This window comes from Phoxinus phoxinus, assembly GCF_949152265.1.
Source record: "Phoxinus phoxinus genome assembly, chromosome: 15".
Taxonomy (NCBI): Eukaryota; Metazoa; Chordata; class Actinopteri; order Cypriniformes; family Leuciscidae; genus Phoxinus; species Phoxinus phoxinus.
This window is the reverse complement of record NC_136890.1, coordinates 33363702-33380963: the sequence shown is the minus strand read 5'-3', so window position 1 is coordinate 33380963 and position 17262 is coordinate 33363702. Positions and strand designations below refer to the sequence as shown.

The 17262-nt window shown below is 37.6% G+C and overlaps 1 protein-coding gene across 3 annotated transcripts in view; it reads right to left on the bottom strand.

Annotated features, from left to right (window-relative positions):
* Positions 1-534: 534 nt before the first annotated feature.
* pi4kab (phosphatidylinositol 4-kinase, catalytic, alpha b) overlaps positions 535-17262 on the bottom strand; it is an 82963-nt gene continuing 66235 nt past the window's right edge. For all 3 annotated transcript variants that reach the window (XR_013800426.1, XM_079637207.1, XM_079637208.1), the window contains 15 exons: positions 16719-16886; positions 16572-16625; positions 15561-15681; positions 15355-15484; positions 13764-13834; positions 13599-13671; positions 12760-12830; positions 11659-11765; positions 10991-11095; positions 7424-7549; positions 6351-6471; positions 6069-6228; positions 5899-5988; positions 5013-5096; positions 535-1234 (listed from right to left, as the gene is read on the bottom strand). Coding sequence is in view for 2 of the 3 variants with exons in the window: in XM_079637207.1 (XP_079493333.1) it covers positions 1183-1234; positions 5013-5096; positions 5899-5988; positions 6069-6228; positions 6351-6471; positions 7424-7549; positions 10991-11095; positions 11659-11765; positions 12760-12830; positions 13599-13671; positions 13764-13834; positions 15355-15484; positions 15561-15681; positions 16572-16625; positions 16719-16886 (1533 nt within the window). In the remaining variant the exon portion in view is untranslated. The remainder of the gene's footprint in view (positions 1235-5012; positions 5097-5898; positions 5989-6068; positions 6229-6350; positions 6472-7423; positions 7550-10990; positions 11096-11658; positions 11766-12759; positions 12831-13598; positions 13672-13763; positions 13835-15354; positions 15485-15560; positions 15682-16571; positions 16626-16718; positions 16887-17262) is intronic.

The window sequence follows — 17262 nt, the reverse complement described above, 5'->3', positions numbered from 1 at the left end:
CCCTACACTACAAGGGTGAAACCAAAACTTCAAAAGTGGCGGGGGGAAAGTTTATGATTTTGAGTGTAGCCTATAGTGTGGATTCATATTTTGTGATTTCTATGCTTAACAACAAGGATGTGTACATTACCAGTTGTTCTTGTAACGCGTATTACACTTTAAAGGCATCATTAATAAATAAATTAATTAATATATTTTAAAGAATTATTTACTGTATTTAAGTATAGTAATAAGTAATTTTCTATCTTGACATACTGTATATAATTAGAAATGTAAATTTCTGACAAACAATGTTGCTGTTTTATTGGTTTCTAGAAGGTATTTTCATTTGTAATCTCACATAATACTACAATAGTAATATGAACGACTTTTGGTAACTTCAAATCACTGTGTGAACAACCCATTGAAAACACAGATAGGCCTATTGACCGTACATTTGATGCATTTTGTACACTAAATAAATAAAAACACTTGATCCGCTATATTTGACATCTGGGATTATCACATGCACAGTAAAGAAGCTTTACAAATGCGTACAAGCAATTACTGAAGACATTTATTAAATATCACAGACAGTAAATAATCCAAAAGGAATGAGAATATAAAGAGAGGAGAGAGAATTAATGCAACCGTACAAACGAGCGTACAAATATTAATCACTTACTGCACAATCAACTGATCAATAAACAGTCATATACTGCAAAACAAGCAGCGATTGATCAGGTCATGTGACCCTAAAATCTGAAATATTAATACACAAATTCAGAGCTGCAAACAAATCAAGATTCACAGGATGGCAAACATTTCAACCATAAATATAATCAATCAATTATAATATGCAAATCTAAAAGCCTCTAAAATTTGACATTTGTCTCTAGTCCAGACCGTCCACGTCCATAAAAACATCTGCTGTTTATTAACGACATGATTTCTCTGGAAATTATTAAAGGCCATAAACAAAATCACATCAAATAAAACCCAAAAAAAAATGGCACAAAATTGACTTTAAAATAAAGTATAATTTAAATCATCATGCAGCAGAAAGTTCATCGTGTGAAGAAAAGTCTCATTAGTGCTGATATAAGTGTGTATCAATCCATGCAAGCTCATCACACACACGCGCGCGCACACACACACACACGCGCACACACACACGCGCACACACACACACGCCTCTGGTCTTCAGTAAGGGATCTGGTTCTGATAGTACTGGATCATGTCATACGTTTTGCTCCTGGAACAAATGAAAACACATTTCATGTAATTCATGCATTATTTATTAAACATGACTTTTCCATATTCATCTTTCTTTAGTGTGTAATGTTGCTGTTTAATCATGAAAAAGGTTTTAAAGTTCCTCGAGTGGGAGTTCTTCTCTACATCAGTGTCACTGTTTCTGAACTCCATTGGAGTCTTGAGTTTCTTCATTTTCTAGCTCATCATTTTGGGGGTTTGCTAGAATACATTTACATGATTTTAAGTTAAAAAAGGGGAAAAAAGGCGGCACACCAGATGAGCTGACGAATATATAATTATTATATTCTCTAATGAAGAGCCTACGTATTTGAAACGCAGTGTTGGGGAAGCTACTCTGAAACTGTAGTTTGACAAGCTACAAGCTACTCGTAAGTTAAAGTAGTTAAACTACAGTCAAGCTACCCTTTTGGAAAAGTAGTTAGCTACACTACAAGTTACTATCAAAAAGTAGCTAGCTACATTGAAACTACTTTTGATTTTTTTGAACAACGTATATTATAAATAACTGAATAAGTGTCTGAGGAATGTTTTAAGTAAAATATTTAGTGTTTAAAACAATGCAATACATTATGATTTCAAAGAGTATTGTTTTATTACACACTACACTCAAATATATCAGACTGTTTGTCAAAAGTGCAAAATTGCAACAAATATGAACTTGGACAAATAAGGCCATGGGTAATTAACATTAGTTGTTTCTCAACTAATGAGATTTGTAGTCAATTAATTAAAACTCAGATATCACACACCAATATCTGAGTTTGAATTATTCTGAAATATTGATTATTACCTCATTTGTCATGTGTGGCCATAGGGTCGCACAACATCGCTCTGCTTAGACAGTGACATCACTATTTTGGATTTACCAAAGTGTGTGTATGTGTAAAGCTACGTTGACTATGTTATTCATACCTACTCACAAATAACCATCAAAAACAAAGCCGGCTGCAATGAATTTCTGTGCAAAACAGCTTTTACTACAAACACTTCCACACAAGAACATTTTGATAGAAAACAAAAAATATTTAAAGTTTTAAATATACTGTAGATAAAATTAGAATAAATAAAATGGAACACAACTATCATCACACAACACCCCTGCGCTGGGTGCGCCCCTCTCCCTATAACTGTTCTGTCTCGCGGAGGAGCTAATTTGTGTGCATCTGTGTGAAACACGCATAGGAAAGAAAGAACGGCTCCCCTCCAGCCGCGACTCGGCTCCCATCCCATCGTTCATGTTTATGAGCCGTTCAAAAGAATCGGTTCGTTCGCGAACGTCACAACTCTAAAAGAAGAAGAATATCCTGGCATCGCGCTGATTCGCGCAGGCTCGACAAAACGCAATGTAGCTTTTGCTCGCGCTACACCGCTACTTGCTGCAAAAAGTAGTTAGCTACTGGAAAAGCTACACTGTTTAAAAAGCAACTGAGCTACTGCCAAGCTACTGAAAAATGTAGTTAAGTTAGTAGCGTCGCTACTTGTAGTTAACTACTCCCCAACACTGTTGAAACGTTACCATGTTAAAATGTTAAATTTTTCAAATTTTTGGAGCCATGGTGTGTCGTCTTTTTTTCCTTTTTATTAATTTCCTTGGTGAGCACCCAATTTGAGCAACAATATTGCTTCGCTGTGGATGTTTGTGCTTTGGATCAGATTTTTCCATGATTTTAAGTTAAAAACACACTTTTCCTCACACGGTTCATTGCTGCGGCGCCTGTTTTCTACACTGTTGTAGTTCCTGTCTCTTTATGGCGCCACTATTGGAAGGCCATGTAATGTTTTCTTTGCCTTCGCAGTGAAAAAAACAGCGTCGTCTCGGCATAGCGAATCACTCACCCATGATGAGGAGACGGGGTTTATGCTCGTGAACCGATCATCTCTTCCTTCTAGTTCATTTATAGCATCAAATAAACATGAATGAACATCAGAAGGAATGTTGTTTTAACCGCGGAAAGACGTCAGTACACGAGAAGGGTATTCCTGCACAACGGGAGGCTGCAGTTTCAGGACCCCAGTTTTAGGACCGCAGTTTTAGGACCCTAGTTTATTGTGACAGCGCCACCTACAGAACTGGATTACCAAAAACACAAATTTAACCCCTTTCGCGGCAAAGATAAAAGATCACATTGTTGATCACAACAGATTGTTGTTCAACATTCATTACTCGTTAAAACATCACACTCTTACTTATTTTATCTGGACAAACTGAGCATCATTAGAAAGATTTAAGACTCGATAGTGTTTATGATAAAACTCAAACAGCGAACACAGAGAGATCTGGGTCTCCTCTTCCTGATTTGCGTCAGTAATGTACGCAAGTCTCATTCGCTGTACAGCTGTCAATCATCTCACGTGGTTCAACGTGACAATAATCCTGCCCTTCTGCATGACGCGGTCCTGTTATCCGTGATAACAAAGCTAAGACACATCTCTTCACCTGAAACAAGAAGCTAATAAATGCACGATTTCGAGTATGTGGTTTGTGTGTGATTTTCGTGCAATTTTGGGTATTTTCATATGAATTAAGAATGTTTACAGTATTGCCAAGCAAGGTGTAGCCATAAGCTGCATATAAATTGCTTTATTATACCATATTTCAACATCTTTTTATGACTTAAAACCATTTTAAACCGCGACCGGAATATGGTACAAATATCCTATCTTACTCGATGGTGGTTTAAAGTGAGCTTTAAGTAAAAGTTTAATATTAATCTTTTAAATTGTGTCGTGTAGCTTGATGCTACTTGCTCTAATCCACCTGCTGCAGGAGCTATTCTATTCCATAATCTTATTTGTTAAAATATATATATTTTTTCTAATGAGACTTAGGATCAAGGTGGATCTTGATGTACAAACTAAACCACCTGGATCCTAGAACTGCGGTCCTGAAACAGCAGCCGCCGCTATATCATCCAGTTCGGTAGGTGGCGCTGTCACAAAAAACTAGGGTCCTAAAACTGCGGTCCTAAAACTGCGGTCCTAAAACTGGGGTCCTAAAACTGGGGTCCTAAAACTGCGGTCCTAAAACTGCAGCCTCCGGTTGTGCAGGAATATACTACTGCAGTACACTCCGCTTCTCAAGCTCAAATCCTCCCATTAATCTACTAACTCTCCTGACTGCTTTGACTGACAAAATGGCGGCTGGCGAAGTATGATTGGTCAGATCACCTGCCAATCAAGCTCCCTGCGAAGGGTCAATTGTAAATATATCTATTAAAATACTGATATTCTGGTCTACAACTCGTCCCTGAACTCCCCGCTGTCCTGTATCCTGCTCTCTCATTGGCTGTCGGTCATCACCGGTGTAGTTTTCAGTCAGAACACATTCACACAGCAGGATTGTGAATCGCCGGCAGATCCAGATATTTAGCATGCCAGATATCTCACAGGCGTCAGCGATTCTCTCAGATCGCATCTTTGATAATTCACACTGCGTGATTGTCACTCGTGTGAACGAGCCTGTGATTTCGGGCATTTGTCAGCGATCTCCCAAAAGCTGTCGGCGAGCGAAAATCGTTAAGTGTGAACTCGGCTTAAGTCACAGAAATAATGGCAGGGCGACCCGTGTTTTCTGTTGGCCTTTGACAGATTGTGTTTACCTGCACAAACAGCTAATATTACACACTAAAGGAAAGGTCAAATCAAACAAAGCATAACAGGTTCCCTTTGAGCATCATGTTTAATGTCCATATGAAATATGATGAGCACAGATTTTGTTGTTTTAAATCTAGTAAAACACACACACACACACTGACCTGCTGCTCAGGAAGCAGTTCTGAATGACTTTGATGATAAAAGCCGCCGCTTCTTTCTCACTCACGCCAGGGTTAAAGCGCTGCCTACAACACATGATCACTTCAGATCTTCACACAACACACACACGTTCTCCTGCTGCTCATGATGAAGCGTTTCTGGAGATGTTTTTGCCATCTAATATGATGCATTCTTATTCATTCTGCACGGATGCTTACATTTATCACTCATTAACTCTCCATGTTCATAACAACAAATATGCATTCATGTAAATATATTTGTCTATTTTTTCATAATTTCTGTAAAGTCAAGTTAGGTTACCTTTATTTCTATAATGCTTTATACAACACAGATTGTTTCAAAGCAGCTTCATATAGTACAACACATAAAAATAACAGAATCAATGTCGCAAATGCAAACTTCATCAAATATGAGACTAATTTAATTTCAGATGTAAAGCAGCTTTAAAAAGACAACGGTGTTGTTATTCAGAGATCAATTCAGTTTGTAAGAAAGAATTGATGTCATTTCAAAAATGCCTTTCCATAGCTTGATTTCTCAAAACTTAAATTACTTTCAATATGCAAATATGTAATTTACGGTAAGTGTTTTTTGGAGATTTTCTTGAGATTTTCTTGCCATGATGCATTTTTATTAATTCTGCACAGTAATTTACATTTTATTAAACGTAATAATTCTCCGTGAGAAAAAAAACCCAAACATTTATTTGTTTATTTCTTTGAAATGTTTGTGAAGTACTGATTTCAATAATAAAAAAAAGGTTCTTCCATTGCTTAATGTATCAAAAAATAATTTATCAAATATCATACACATACAAATTCAAAGACATTTGTTCCTTCTGCTCCATCATAGTTGCTTCAAACTCACTTGAGCAGTTTGATGGTCTGACCGCGGAAGCAGGGCAACCCTGTGTCCAGCATCAGCGTTACCAAGGCAACCACAGCATCCATGTACGGCCTGCAGGGTGGAAGAGAGAAATGCATTCAGGAAATCGACTTCATCCATTTTTAATAGACATGTTCACACACACATCTCACCTGACGGCCAGGTATCCGCGCACACACATCTCCATGAACCACTTAAAGGGCGTGGCCTCCATCTTCCCGCCCATGATCATCACCATCTCATCCGTCAGTTTGATGTCCGGCTCCCAGCCCAGATTCCCACCCGGAGAACTCTCAAACATGAAGCCGAAATCTGAAGAGCACACACACATTAGAAACACTCATGACGCACACATTAGAAACACTCAAGATACACACATGATACACACTCATGATAAACCCAGAACAGAGCGTTATGATGGTTTGAGGTCTCACCGATGTGGATGAGGTGTCCGTGTCGGTCCAGCATGATGTTCCCGTTGTGTCGGTCCTTGATCTGGAGCAGGAACAGCAGAAGACTGTACGCAGCCATACTCCTGATGAAGTTATACCTCGCCTGCAGACACACACACAGAAACTGTGTTTCGACTCCCATCGTTCACAACCGCTTTTACTTCGGATAAAAGCAAACGCGTAAAATTCATAAATGTGGATGTACAACTATATTTGAAGTCCGCCTAGCCCTAAGCTTTGCTTTAAAAAAATATTTTAATCTATAGGCAGTCCTAATTTCAAAAAAGTTACAATGAAAATAAATAAATATAATTAAATTTATTTAAAATTAAGTTTCAGAATTACAAAAACGTTAATAGCTGTTTTTCAGGGTTGTTAACCCGTTTAAACCAATGAATCTGCATGACTTTTACAATCATTGTTTATTAAATGGATAAGAATTAAGAATAAAGATATTTTTACTTAATTTCTATAGTGCCTGATGTGATATATTAGAGCTTGGCATTTTCTAGAGCAATTCATATACTATTAATTTACATTACTTTTCCAAAATTAAATTAAATTAAATAAATAACAAAATGAATCAAATAAATTAAAATAAATAAAAATAAATAATAATAAAAAGATAAAATGAATAAGATAAAAATAAAGTCAATTAAATGCAGTTGGAAATGCATTGGTTTTTAGTTGTTTTAGCTTATTTTAAAGTTTTTAAAGTCCTTAATTTCTACATTACCTGATAAAATATATTAGAGCTTGGCATTACAAAAGTAATTCATATACAATCATTTTAATTTACATGACTTTTCCCCATATTTTCCAGGTTTTTCAAGACTGTAGGAATCCTGGATCTCCAAAAAACAAACAAATAACACACAATATATAAAAAAATAAAAATAGGAAAGAAACAGCTTTTTAGATGTTTTAGCTCATTTTATAGTGCGTTTGTATGATTTTAACTCATCGTGTGGAAGTTTGCTGCCGCCCTCTAGTGGACACTGAGAAACACGCACAGGAACAGAGTTCAGTGACAGGAGACATGAGGCTTCTCTCACCTTCTGGAAGGCCAGAGTGGATTCGTCTCCGTACTGGTTACGGAAATAATCGTACATCCCGAAATCCGTCTGTCGTCCCAGCTGATCTCGGGACTTACAGTCTGGGATGCACTCGATAACGCCACACTGCGGGACAAACACAGGACTGTCACACCAAAAACATAACGGCTGGTGTCACACTCAGTGGCGATTCTAGGGGGTGGCCTGGGGTGGCCAGGGCCACCCCTGAAAGCTCATTGGCCACCCCTGTGGCCACCCCAGATCTGATAGGTGGTTGCATGTTCGTCAACACAACAAGAGATGCTGTCAATGATGACAGCTGATCAACTGATTTAGGGCCAGTACAATGTTCAAAAGTTACTTTTTAAAGAAGCACCTTAATCCTTAAAATATTTTTAATCTGTCAGCATAGGGGTGGAACGGTACATGTATTCGTATTGAACCGAAACGGTTCGGTGCATGAATTTACACGGAGAATACATGGTATAAAAAATAAATAAAACTCGCGTGCAAATTAATGAATGTAATGCTGCGGAACTACTGCTAGATACGCGGGTTATTTGTGGAAACCTAATCTGTATGTAGCCCCGCCGTAAGCTAGGTTTGTTTATACTTTCGCCTCCGCAGCGCGAGCCTCCGATGACGGCGCGCGCGCCTCCCCAAATGGACGAGGCATTTACTTCACGCTCGCTTCTTTGAAACGACATGCGACTTGGTGTTCTCTAAACCACCAGGAATCGGCGGCGAGAAGTAGTAAGGTACATTCGTGAATGTTTATTTAAGTACAACACTTTAGTAGACCAAAACCACACTACAAAAGAGTTGTGTAAAGCAGTAAACCAGATTATTCCGTGACATTAGAGAGAAAAAATGGATATGAGAACGTAACCTACAACTAAATTAACGTTACATATTTTCTAATCATTTTTATTTAGTTTTGTGAACCTTTTTATAAAACATGGCCATTTATTTTTATTTAAAGGGCTTATGTCTTCTATTGTAGGCTCATTTTGTTAATGTAAGCAACTCATTTAGACGCAAGGTTAGGATTAGGCAATCAGCACATAAATAAGAGATGCTGTATTTTCAGTTGTATGGCTGATTGTCTTATTTTGTTTACAAGTTAATGTTAACTAACTTAATGTTAACAAGATAATGTGGGGTACTTATTGTTTACTGTTCACATATTACTTTACACACTTCAGGCTGTTGCAGCTGCTCATGGGACTGTATGACACTAGGTGGTACAGACTGAGACATGCACAATAAAATAAAAATGCCTTCTGCATTTTTGTTTTGCTTTTCCCTCCATTGTACCGAATTCATACCGAACCGTGACTTCTGTGTACCATTCCACCAGTTGGCATCATTGGACTTTAAGTCTTGTCTTGTGGTCTTATGGCCTATGTGAAAGCATTTTGTAGCAGGAGAATGAGCAAAAAGCAAGAACTAGCTACCTCTATTGCACTTTGTTACTATTATTAGAATCCTCTATTGTTCATGCGAGTTTCAAGGTTTACATAACATTACTTTATAATAGATATGGCCACCCCACACTAGCTTTGTGTCCCATCTTGGCCACCCCAGTAAAAATGTCCTGGATACGCCACTGGTCACACTGTCACACTACTAGCCAACTCGAAACAAGAGCTTTGGCGAAAGTCATTTCTCTCCGCACTGCAAATCAGATCAGGAGCAGCAAACAAACATAAACCATCGTAATAAAGGGAATTAATATGCAATACAGGGAGTGAGATGTGTGTGTGTGTCCCTTCAGGTAATGATCATGTGCCGCTTCAATCAACAAACACAGACTGTTCGGATGTCTTATTTTATTAGTTGTGTAAGTTTAGCATATAAAGATGGTCAGTTACACACGGATGACAGATTGTGTGTGGCTGTGTGTTTGCAGAGGGACTGGTTTAGACGAGGACTACAGATCTTCAGTTCTTCACTACTGTACGAATCTGAAGTATTACCAATGTAATAAACCTGATTAAAATCAAAACAACACGACTGCAACTGAAAATCAGTGGGAAAAAAGACGTGTGATGCCAGCCGGCAAAACTCGTTCTCATTTTAAATAAATTAAAATATTTTTTCAAAAAATGATTTATACTAAAGATTAAAAAGAAAATTTTAAATCCACCTTATTCCTGACGATCTCACTGCGTTTTGAATTATGGGCGACACTTCCGGTTTGGGGAACTTCCACTCAAAAAGGTGAAAACTAATCATTTAAAATCATAAGTTTGCCAAACAAATAAAGCTTATCCGTTATGTTCTGTTCTCCCGAATTTAATTTACGATATATTCCATTAATAATTCACTGGAATGCACGAATAATCCTCCTCAAATCCTCACGTCTCTTTCCAGGTGTGTTTTCACAGGTAAATGCAATTTATAATTTGTCAAAATGACGGAAATCATTTTGAAATAGTAACACGTAATGCTGAAGTTAAGCAAAAACTGCACATACAATCTCAGGCATAGACGAGCGGACAGCATTATCACACATAGAACACGCTTTTCCCAGCCACAGTGAGACTCTTGGCCAAAACAAAATGAACTATTGTCTCCAGGGCCTGTGCAATAATACTAGTGCACTTTATTTATTTATTTATTTATTTATTTATTTATAACGTAACTTTGTACTATAATATAATATATCATGTTGTCTATGGGGCCTGTGCAATATACTTGTGCAATTTTATAATGCAAATTTACACTTTTAATGAGTTTTGTGCAATTTATAATTTATAATGTTATAATGTTTTATAGATTTTTGTCTTCCTTGTGTGTCTTTTAAACGTGACTTGACTCTCTGAGCAATAACCACACAAGAGTTCCTATGTGTGCAAACACAAATGGCAAATAAAGTTCTTGAATCTTGAATCTAATGAACATTTTTGATTAAGGCAATAAGTTACAGATATATGTGATATTTAACCACAGACTCGCGCTTTTGGGGTTATTTGGTCAGCTGAAAGTACCTTGTTGATGCTTTTACACTTTTAAATTTCCTTTTAATGTTTGATGTTTGAACGGTGAGTAGATTAACGTCGTCTTATGGTGACACTTTCTTAAATTGCGTTCATAGAGCGAGTCTTTCACTGATTGTTTACAGCTCAACGGAAGTTACACACATAATTCGCACAAAGCGTCATGGGGCGTAGGAATAAGTGTGGATAAAAATAACATTATTTAAATAAATAAAAATTTTAAATATATATTTTTAAAATTAAAATAATGAAATTTGATTTTTTTTTTTTGCAAAAGTCATCTTCTCGTGATGCTGGCTTCTGGTAAAATCGGCCACATCCTCAGTTGAACAGATCATGCAATTCTACCCCTGTAGTATAATGGCCTAAGTCAAAAGACAATGAGACTTAGGCAATTTTACAAGCTTTTCAAGATGGCTGATGCATCTAGAAGAACGAAAACCTACTCGGCCTCTGAAATTAGGTTCAGTTTTTTGTGTTTTCTGAGAAACCTGATTAAATGACTTGGGCAATTATTTTAGGAAGGTGACGATATTATATTATAAAAATAAATAACATAACTCACGCCAGGTGCCGTCGCTACCACCCTATACGGGAACACAAACAGGTCGAGTCCCACCAGCTGGAAGATGTTCTTAAACAGACCGATGATCTGCAGAGCCAACATGTCCTGGAGGAAGACAATATCAGAACCACTAAACCAAACTTTTCTACTTAAATATGTTACACCTGATAAACATGATTTAAACACAATGCATATTTAAATGCAATGAATTTGATAATATTTTCTAAAAATCTACAGTTTAAATCTGTTGACTTATATATATATATACATATATATATATATAAGTCAACAGTATATATATATATATAGAGATATTATACACATGTTTCTGTTCTGTTTATTTATCATTTGTGCAATTTAAATTAGAAAAAGAAATATTAGGGGTTTTAACAGGTAAAAAAAAGATGCAAATGCTAATAAACAATAAACAGATCTTTGTTAACATTCATACAATAATAAATGATCTCACAAACTATTATAGTTAATTCCCCAGTTAGTGTATAATGATGATGTGCGTCACAGGAGTGAATACTGTATATATAAGCTATTTTACTACGGCTTTGAGTTGTTGGCTCATCCATTCAGATTTCATAGCCGAAATGTAAACTAATAAGTAGATAAAGGACGGCAAAAGCAAAGCACATGAGATGTCAAGGTGAAGCTGATACCTGTCTGCAGTCGTCTCCTACTTTAAAGATGGCCGCCTGCCAGCAGATCTTCTGAGCGTCTTCTCCGTTTTGAGCTTCATCCAGTGAGTCCGAGCGACACAATAAACCTGCAAACACACACACACACACGAGTGTAAGAGGAGCGTGTCATCATACTTCATGTGTTGGCGTGCTTGAAAAGCACCATTATCCCTAAGACTTTCTTCTTAAATTTCTAAAATTATTTATTATTAAAGTGGTGGTATAATGCCCTTTTCACAAGATGTAAAATAAGTCTCTGATGTCTCCAGAGTGTGTGTGTGAAGTTTTAGCACAAAATACCCCACAGATATTTTTATATTGCATGTTAAAGTGTCACTTTTTGAGGGTGAGCAAAAACACACCAGTTTTGTGTCTGTCCCTTTAAATGCAAATGAGCTGCTGCTCCCGGCACAGGGGGCGGAGCTTCAAGAACTTGTGTCCTTTTACCTCACACACACACACGCACTTAAAATGTCAAAAACGTTCAGCCTTTTATGTTCAAACCGGAGTCAGAGACTCAAGAAGAAGAGACACATGTAGAAGCAACAGGACATTTCTGAATGGTTAGTTGATGAATTTATGTAGATTATGTGTAGTTATCTTCTAGTCATTGATTAGAATATTCTGTCATGATAATCTATAAATCGTGTTCAGGGGGCGGGGTTTATGTAAATTTGAGGGTTGGTGATGTCACTAACCCGGGAGGAATGTTGTGTAGTTCCTACCAGCCGTTTGTTGTAGTCCTTAAAAAGTGATTTCTTTAAAAGCAAATATCTTCCTTTGCTCTGAACTTTGAGCGTTGTAACTTTGCAGATGTAGTTTATGATCAAACAGCAACATTACACACTAACTACAGTTAGAAAAGTGAAATCATAATCAAACACCCCTTTAATATTATTATAATACAGCCATAATACAATAATTAAAATAATTGAGGAAAATCATTCACATTCAATGGCTGCGTAATTGCTAACAATGTCATTGTAATATTTGCACACAGTGATTGTCATCTACAGCAGACGTATGGCTGTTTGCTTCAGGAATAACAGAATTATGTTTGTGCCGTAATGATTTGCATACCCTCTTTCTCGAGTTCACTCACTCCACAGCGTTTCACCTTGAATTTGGCCAGATACGGCGCTTTGGCAGCACTGAGGGGGAAAACACACAGACACGTGACTTTATTGTGCATCTAAACCCCATTAAACACACATAAAAACAGATAAATTGAGTTTTTGTCTCCTAAGAGAAAGAAGTGATTCTGAACTGAAACGAGTCGTCAGTAATTCAGTATCACTTCCTGCTGAACATGCGTAGCTTTGTAACTCATTTGCATAATGCCAGCCTCTGGTCGTGATTGGCTGAACAGCGTCTCTTAGCTCCGCCCTCAAACACTGTAGTGTATCTGAGACTGGGAGAGTTTGGTTTGTGTCGTTCATGTCGAGAAGTAAAAGCAATTCCACTTCACATGCGCTTCAAAATGCTGAGATTGATAAACCGACGCCGTCGTTACTGTTCAGGTATGTTAATGAGCGTTTGGTTTCCGACCAATCACAACAAATCCACTTTGATGAGATTGATATGGTAAAACCCACGCCATCGTTACTGTTCATATCACTGTGCATCAAGTGCTAAGATTCAGATATGATAATGAGCGTTTGGATTCTGACCAATCACAGCAGACTGGGCCGTCTGACCAATCAGAGCAGAGCAGCTCTCAGAGAGGCGGGGCTTAGAGACTGAATCCTCAATCAAACAGTTTCAGACACTGAGAGAAAAGAGCTGACGCTGCAGTGGATATTATGAGAAAATTAAGTGTTTTTTGACCTTGGATGCATGTAAATCTACTGTAGGAGATTTAAAATAAAACTAAGAACTTTAAAATAGTATAATAAGGGCTCTTTCAGTGAGGATTGTACCTTTGCATTGGAGTTCCAGATTTGTAGTCGATGTCTAGGACTATGGCCTCAGGGTTACTGGGCAGATAACAGCCTGAGAAACATCAAATGAACGGTTTTGTAACTAAAAGTGGTGGTAATATCAGCCAAGAACAAAGAGTGATCTGATAATGAAGAGATTGAAACCTGGCTGGACTTTGATATCAGACAGAGCTCGCAGACACGCTCTCTTCCGCTCGTCTCCTTTAGGAATGGGCCTGAAATATGAGCAGAGAAACAGAAGATCTCAGCTTCAAACATGAGACGAGAATGGAAAACTAGTGCCATCTCAAGATAAAACAGTGATGTTAGACATGCTTTAAAAATCAAAAGCTTCATTGTCTATTCCCACAGAGTAGAACATTGTCTTTAGGCAAAGGCTCAAAAAACCAACAATTACAACAACAACAAAATTACATAAAACCCACACAACTCTTATAAAAACCTGTAGAATTAATCTTAAAGTCCTATGTAACCCTTATTCAACCTAATTTGGTGTTCCTGTTAAAAAAATACTGACCAACAGAAAATTGCTTATAAGTCTCTTATCATGCTATATTATCACCAAATGTAGGATTCAATCTTTTCATCAACTTGTGTTCTTTCAGTTTCCATAGGTTATATATTGATCTTGGATTGATTGATATTGATCGTAGGCCTCGATGATCTGACTTGATTCACCAGTTTTTCAGTGAAGTGAAGTTCATTCAAGCGTATTCTCCTCAAAACTACGGATGATCATCAGCTCAGATCAAGGCCTAAGATCAATCAGTTACAGAAATAAATAAATAACCTATGGTAACTGAAAGAACACAAGTTGATGAAAGGATTGAATCCTACATTTGGTGATAATATAGCATAATGAGAGACTTCATATTTTGACAGATGAGATCTTTATCTTTATAGTTTATCTACGTGTCATCTTTTCACTTTTAATTTGCGATTATTTTAATTCATTTTCTGTGAAGCATTATGAATTTGAATAACCAGTGTATGAAATATGCTATATAAATTAGAGATGCACCGATTACAATTTTCTAGGCCGATTCCTATTGAGTTTGACCTGCCGATACCGATTTCATTTTTTCTGACCACTTTACAGCACACAGAAATATATAAATATATATATATATATATATATTTATTTTTTTTAATAGAACACCATATACTTTTACCCAAACTGAATAATAAAGAGAAGTTTCACTGGGTAAATTTTCTATAAATATTTTTGAGTCTTCATTTTCTTTTCTGACATAGCTACTCCAGTTCTTGTTAAAACACTACACATGCAAAATCTGTGTATTTTGGGCACTTTTTGTGTGAAATCATATTTATTTTCTCCATTAAAAGTGTGCTTTCACTTTAATTGATTTAAATAGACTCGGCACCGAAACCAGTGCTTCACTGCTGCTCACGCGATGCTCCTGCTCGCGGTGTAAACGCACTCATTGATTAACATGCACTTCACAAAGTTTCCTACGTAGCCTACATATGCGTTCCGATGTTGCGCGATGTAAATCATGCGGAGCCCGAGTGCATTTGACCGGCATACATCAGACTGGCCGACCGGTCACCAGCCGATCAATCGGTGCATCTCTAATATAAATGTAAAAAAAAAAAACTTTTTGGAAAGCAAAGTCAGTGAGTTTTATTCCAACGTGATAACGCTAACTCGCATTTTGGGGAAAAGAGTCATAATGACCGGAACACAACCATGCTAACGGCAGGTTTCTATTACTTTATAATGGCTGAGACATTGGTGATCTTGTTGAAGAAGTCAAACTCGCGCTGGTAGAAATCTTTCGCTGGACCCGAGAGAGACCCGATGATCTCTTCCACCAAATGCTCCAGAAGCTCCCCGATGTCCGCTAGAAAAAACACACACAGAAGCAACATCACTGACGAGATCTTCACATCGAGCGGATGTTGGTGGAGAGCACTCACGGTCCTTCTGGTGTCCCTCCTCGTCGGTGTAGATGTTGGTCTTCATGTTCCAGATGAACTGATGTGCCAGAAGCTGAGACTTCTGTGCCGCCCACAGGATGTATTCTCTCACGTACCCCATCTACACACACACACACACACACACACACACACACACACACACACACACACACACACACACACACACACACACACACACAATGCAATATATGACCTGCATATACAACATATTTATACTTTTACAGAATATTAAAATGATGCATGCAACTTGATTTATACCTTTACAAATCTAACTTATTTTTTTCATTAGTTGTCCATATTATATTTAAAGTAATTTAAAGTGCCTCTATTATGCTTTTTCAGATATTATCTTTCATGTAGTGTGTAATAAAGCTGTGTGTGAATGTAAAATCTCTGCAAAGTTTCACAGATAAATAAAGTTTTTGTCTCCTAAGAGAAAGAAGTGATTCTGAACTGAAAAGAGTCGTCAGTAATTCAGTCGCACTTCCTGTTGCAGTGTAACAATGTTACACATTTGCATAATGCCAGCTTCTGGTCTTGATTGGCTGAACAGCGTCTCTTAGCCCCGCCCTCAAACACTGAGACTGGGAGAGTTTGGTTCGTGTTGTTCATGTGGAGAAGACGCTGTTTTCTGCTGATAAAGCAAATCCACTTTGATGAGATTGATACGGTAAAACCCACGCCATCGTCACTGTTCGTATCACTGTGATCAAGAGCTGAGATTCAGATATGATAATGAGCGTTTGACTTTCTGACCAATCACAGCAGAGCAGCTCTCAGAGAGGCGGGGCTTAGAGACTGAATCCTTAATCGAACAGTTTCAGACACTGAGAGAAAAGAGCTGACGCTGCAGTGGATATTATGAGAAAATTAAGTGTTTTTTGACCTTGGATGACTGTAGATCTAATGTAGGAGATCTAAAAACAAAACTAGAAACCTTTAAAATAACATTATAGGGGCACTTTAACTTTTAATTTCATACACACATACCTTGTCATAACGGAGAGCCTGAACAATTTGTGGGATGTAAAACAGAATAGCATCCTGTTGAACGAGAGTAAAATCTACATTAATAAAGACAGAAGTTAAAGAGCTATAAAGAAATATAGTGATGTGATGATGATGGTGATGGCGTACAGGAGGGAAGGAGCGCAGGACTTTGACGGCGTATTGTGCGGTCAGCGGATGTGGCGGATACATGCTGGAGAAATACGACAGGCCCGTGGGAGGATCCGCCGGAGCCCAACACAAGATGTGACTCAACTCAGGAGAATCGGCATCAATCGTGTGCCACGTCACCAAGAACTGCAGCGGGACACACACACACACACGCACACACACACAGTTACGCGAGATCCAATGAATCAAACTGTCAGTATTTTTGAGGGAGCACAATGTTTATAAGTACTGAACTAATAACACATCCATGAACTTTTATTTGTTCCATTAGCAAGATTTTAGGTTAAAATGTATATGAATGCATTAGAGAGAAGTGTTTAGTTTAGCTCCAGCAACTAGGGGTGTGCGATAACATCATGATTGTTGTTTTAACGATATGTGATCTGACATTATCAAGTATGTCCCTCACTTTACAAAAACACACCTAGCACACTTACATACGTGATTTACTCTATTAAAATGCATTTAGAATTCCATCAATATTTAAGATAATGGGGCAAAA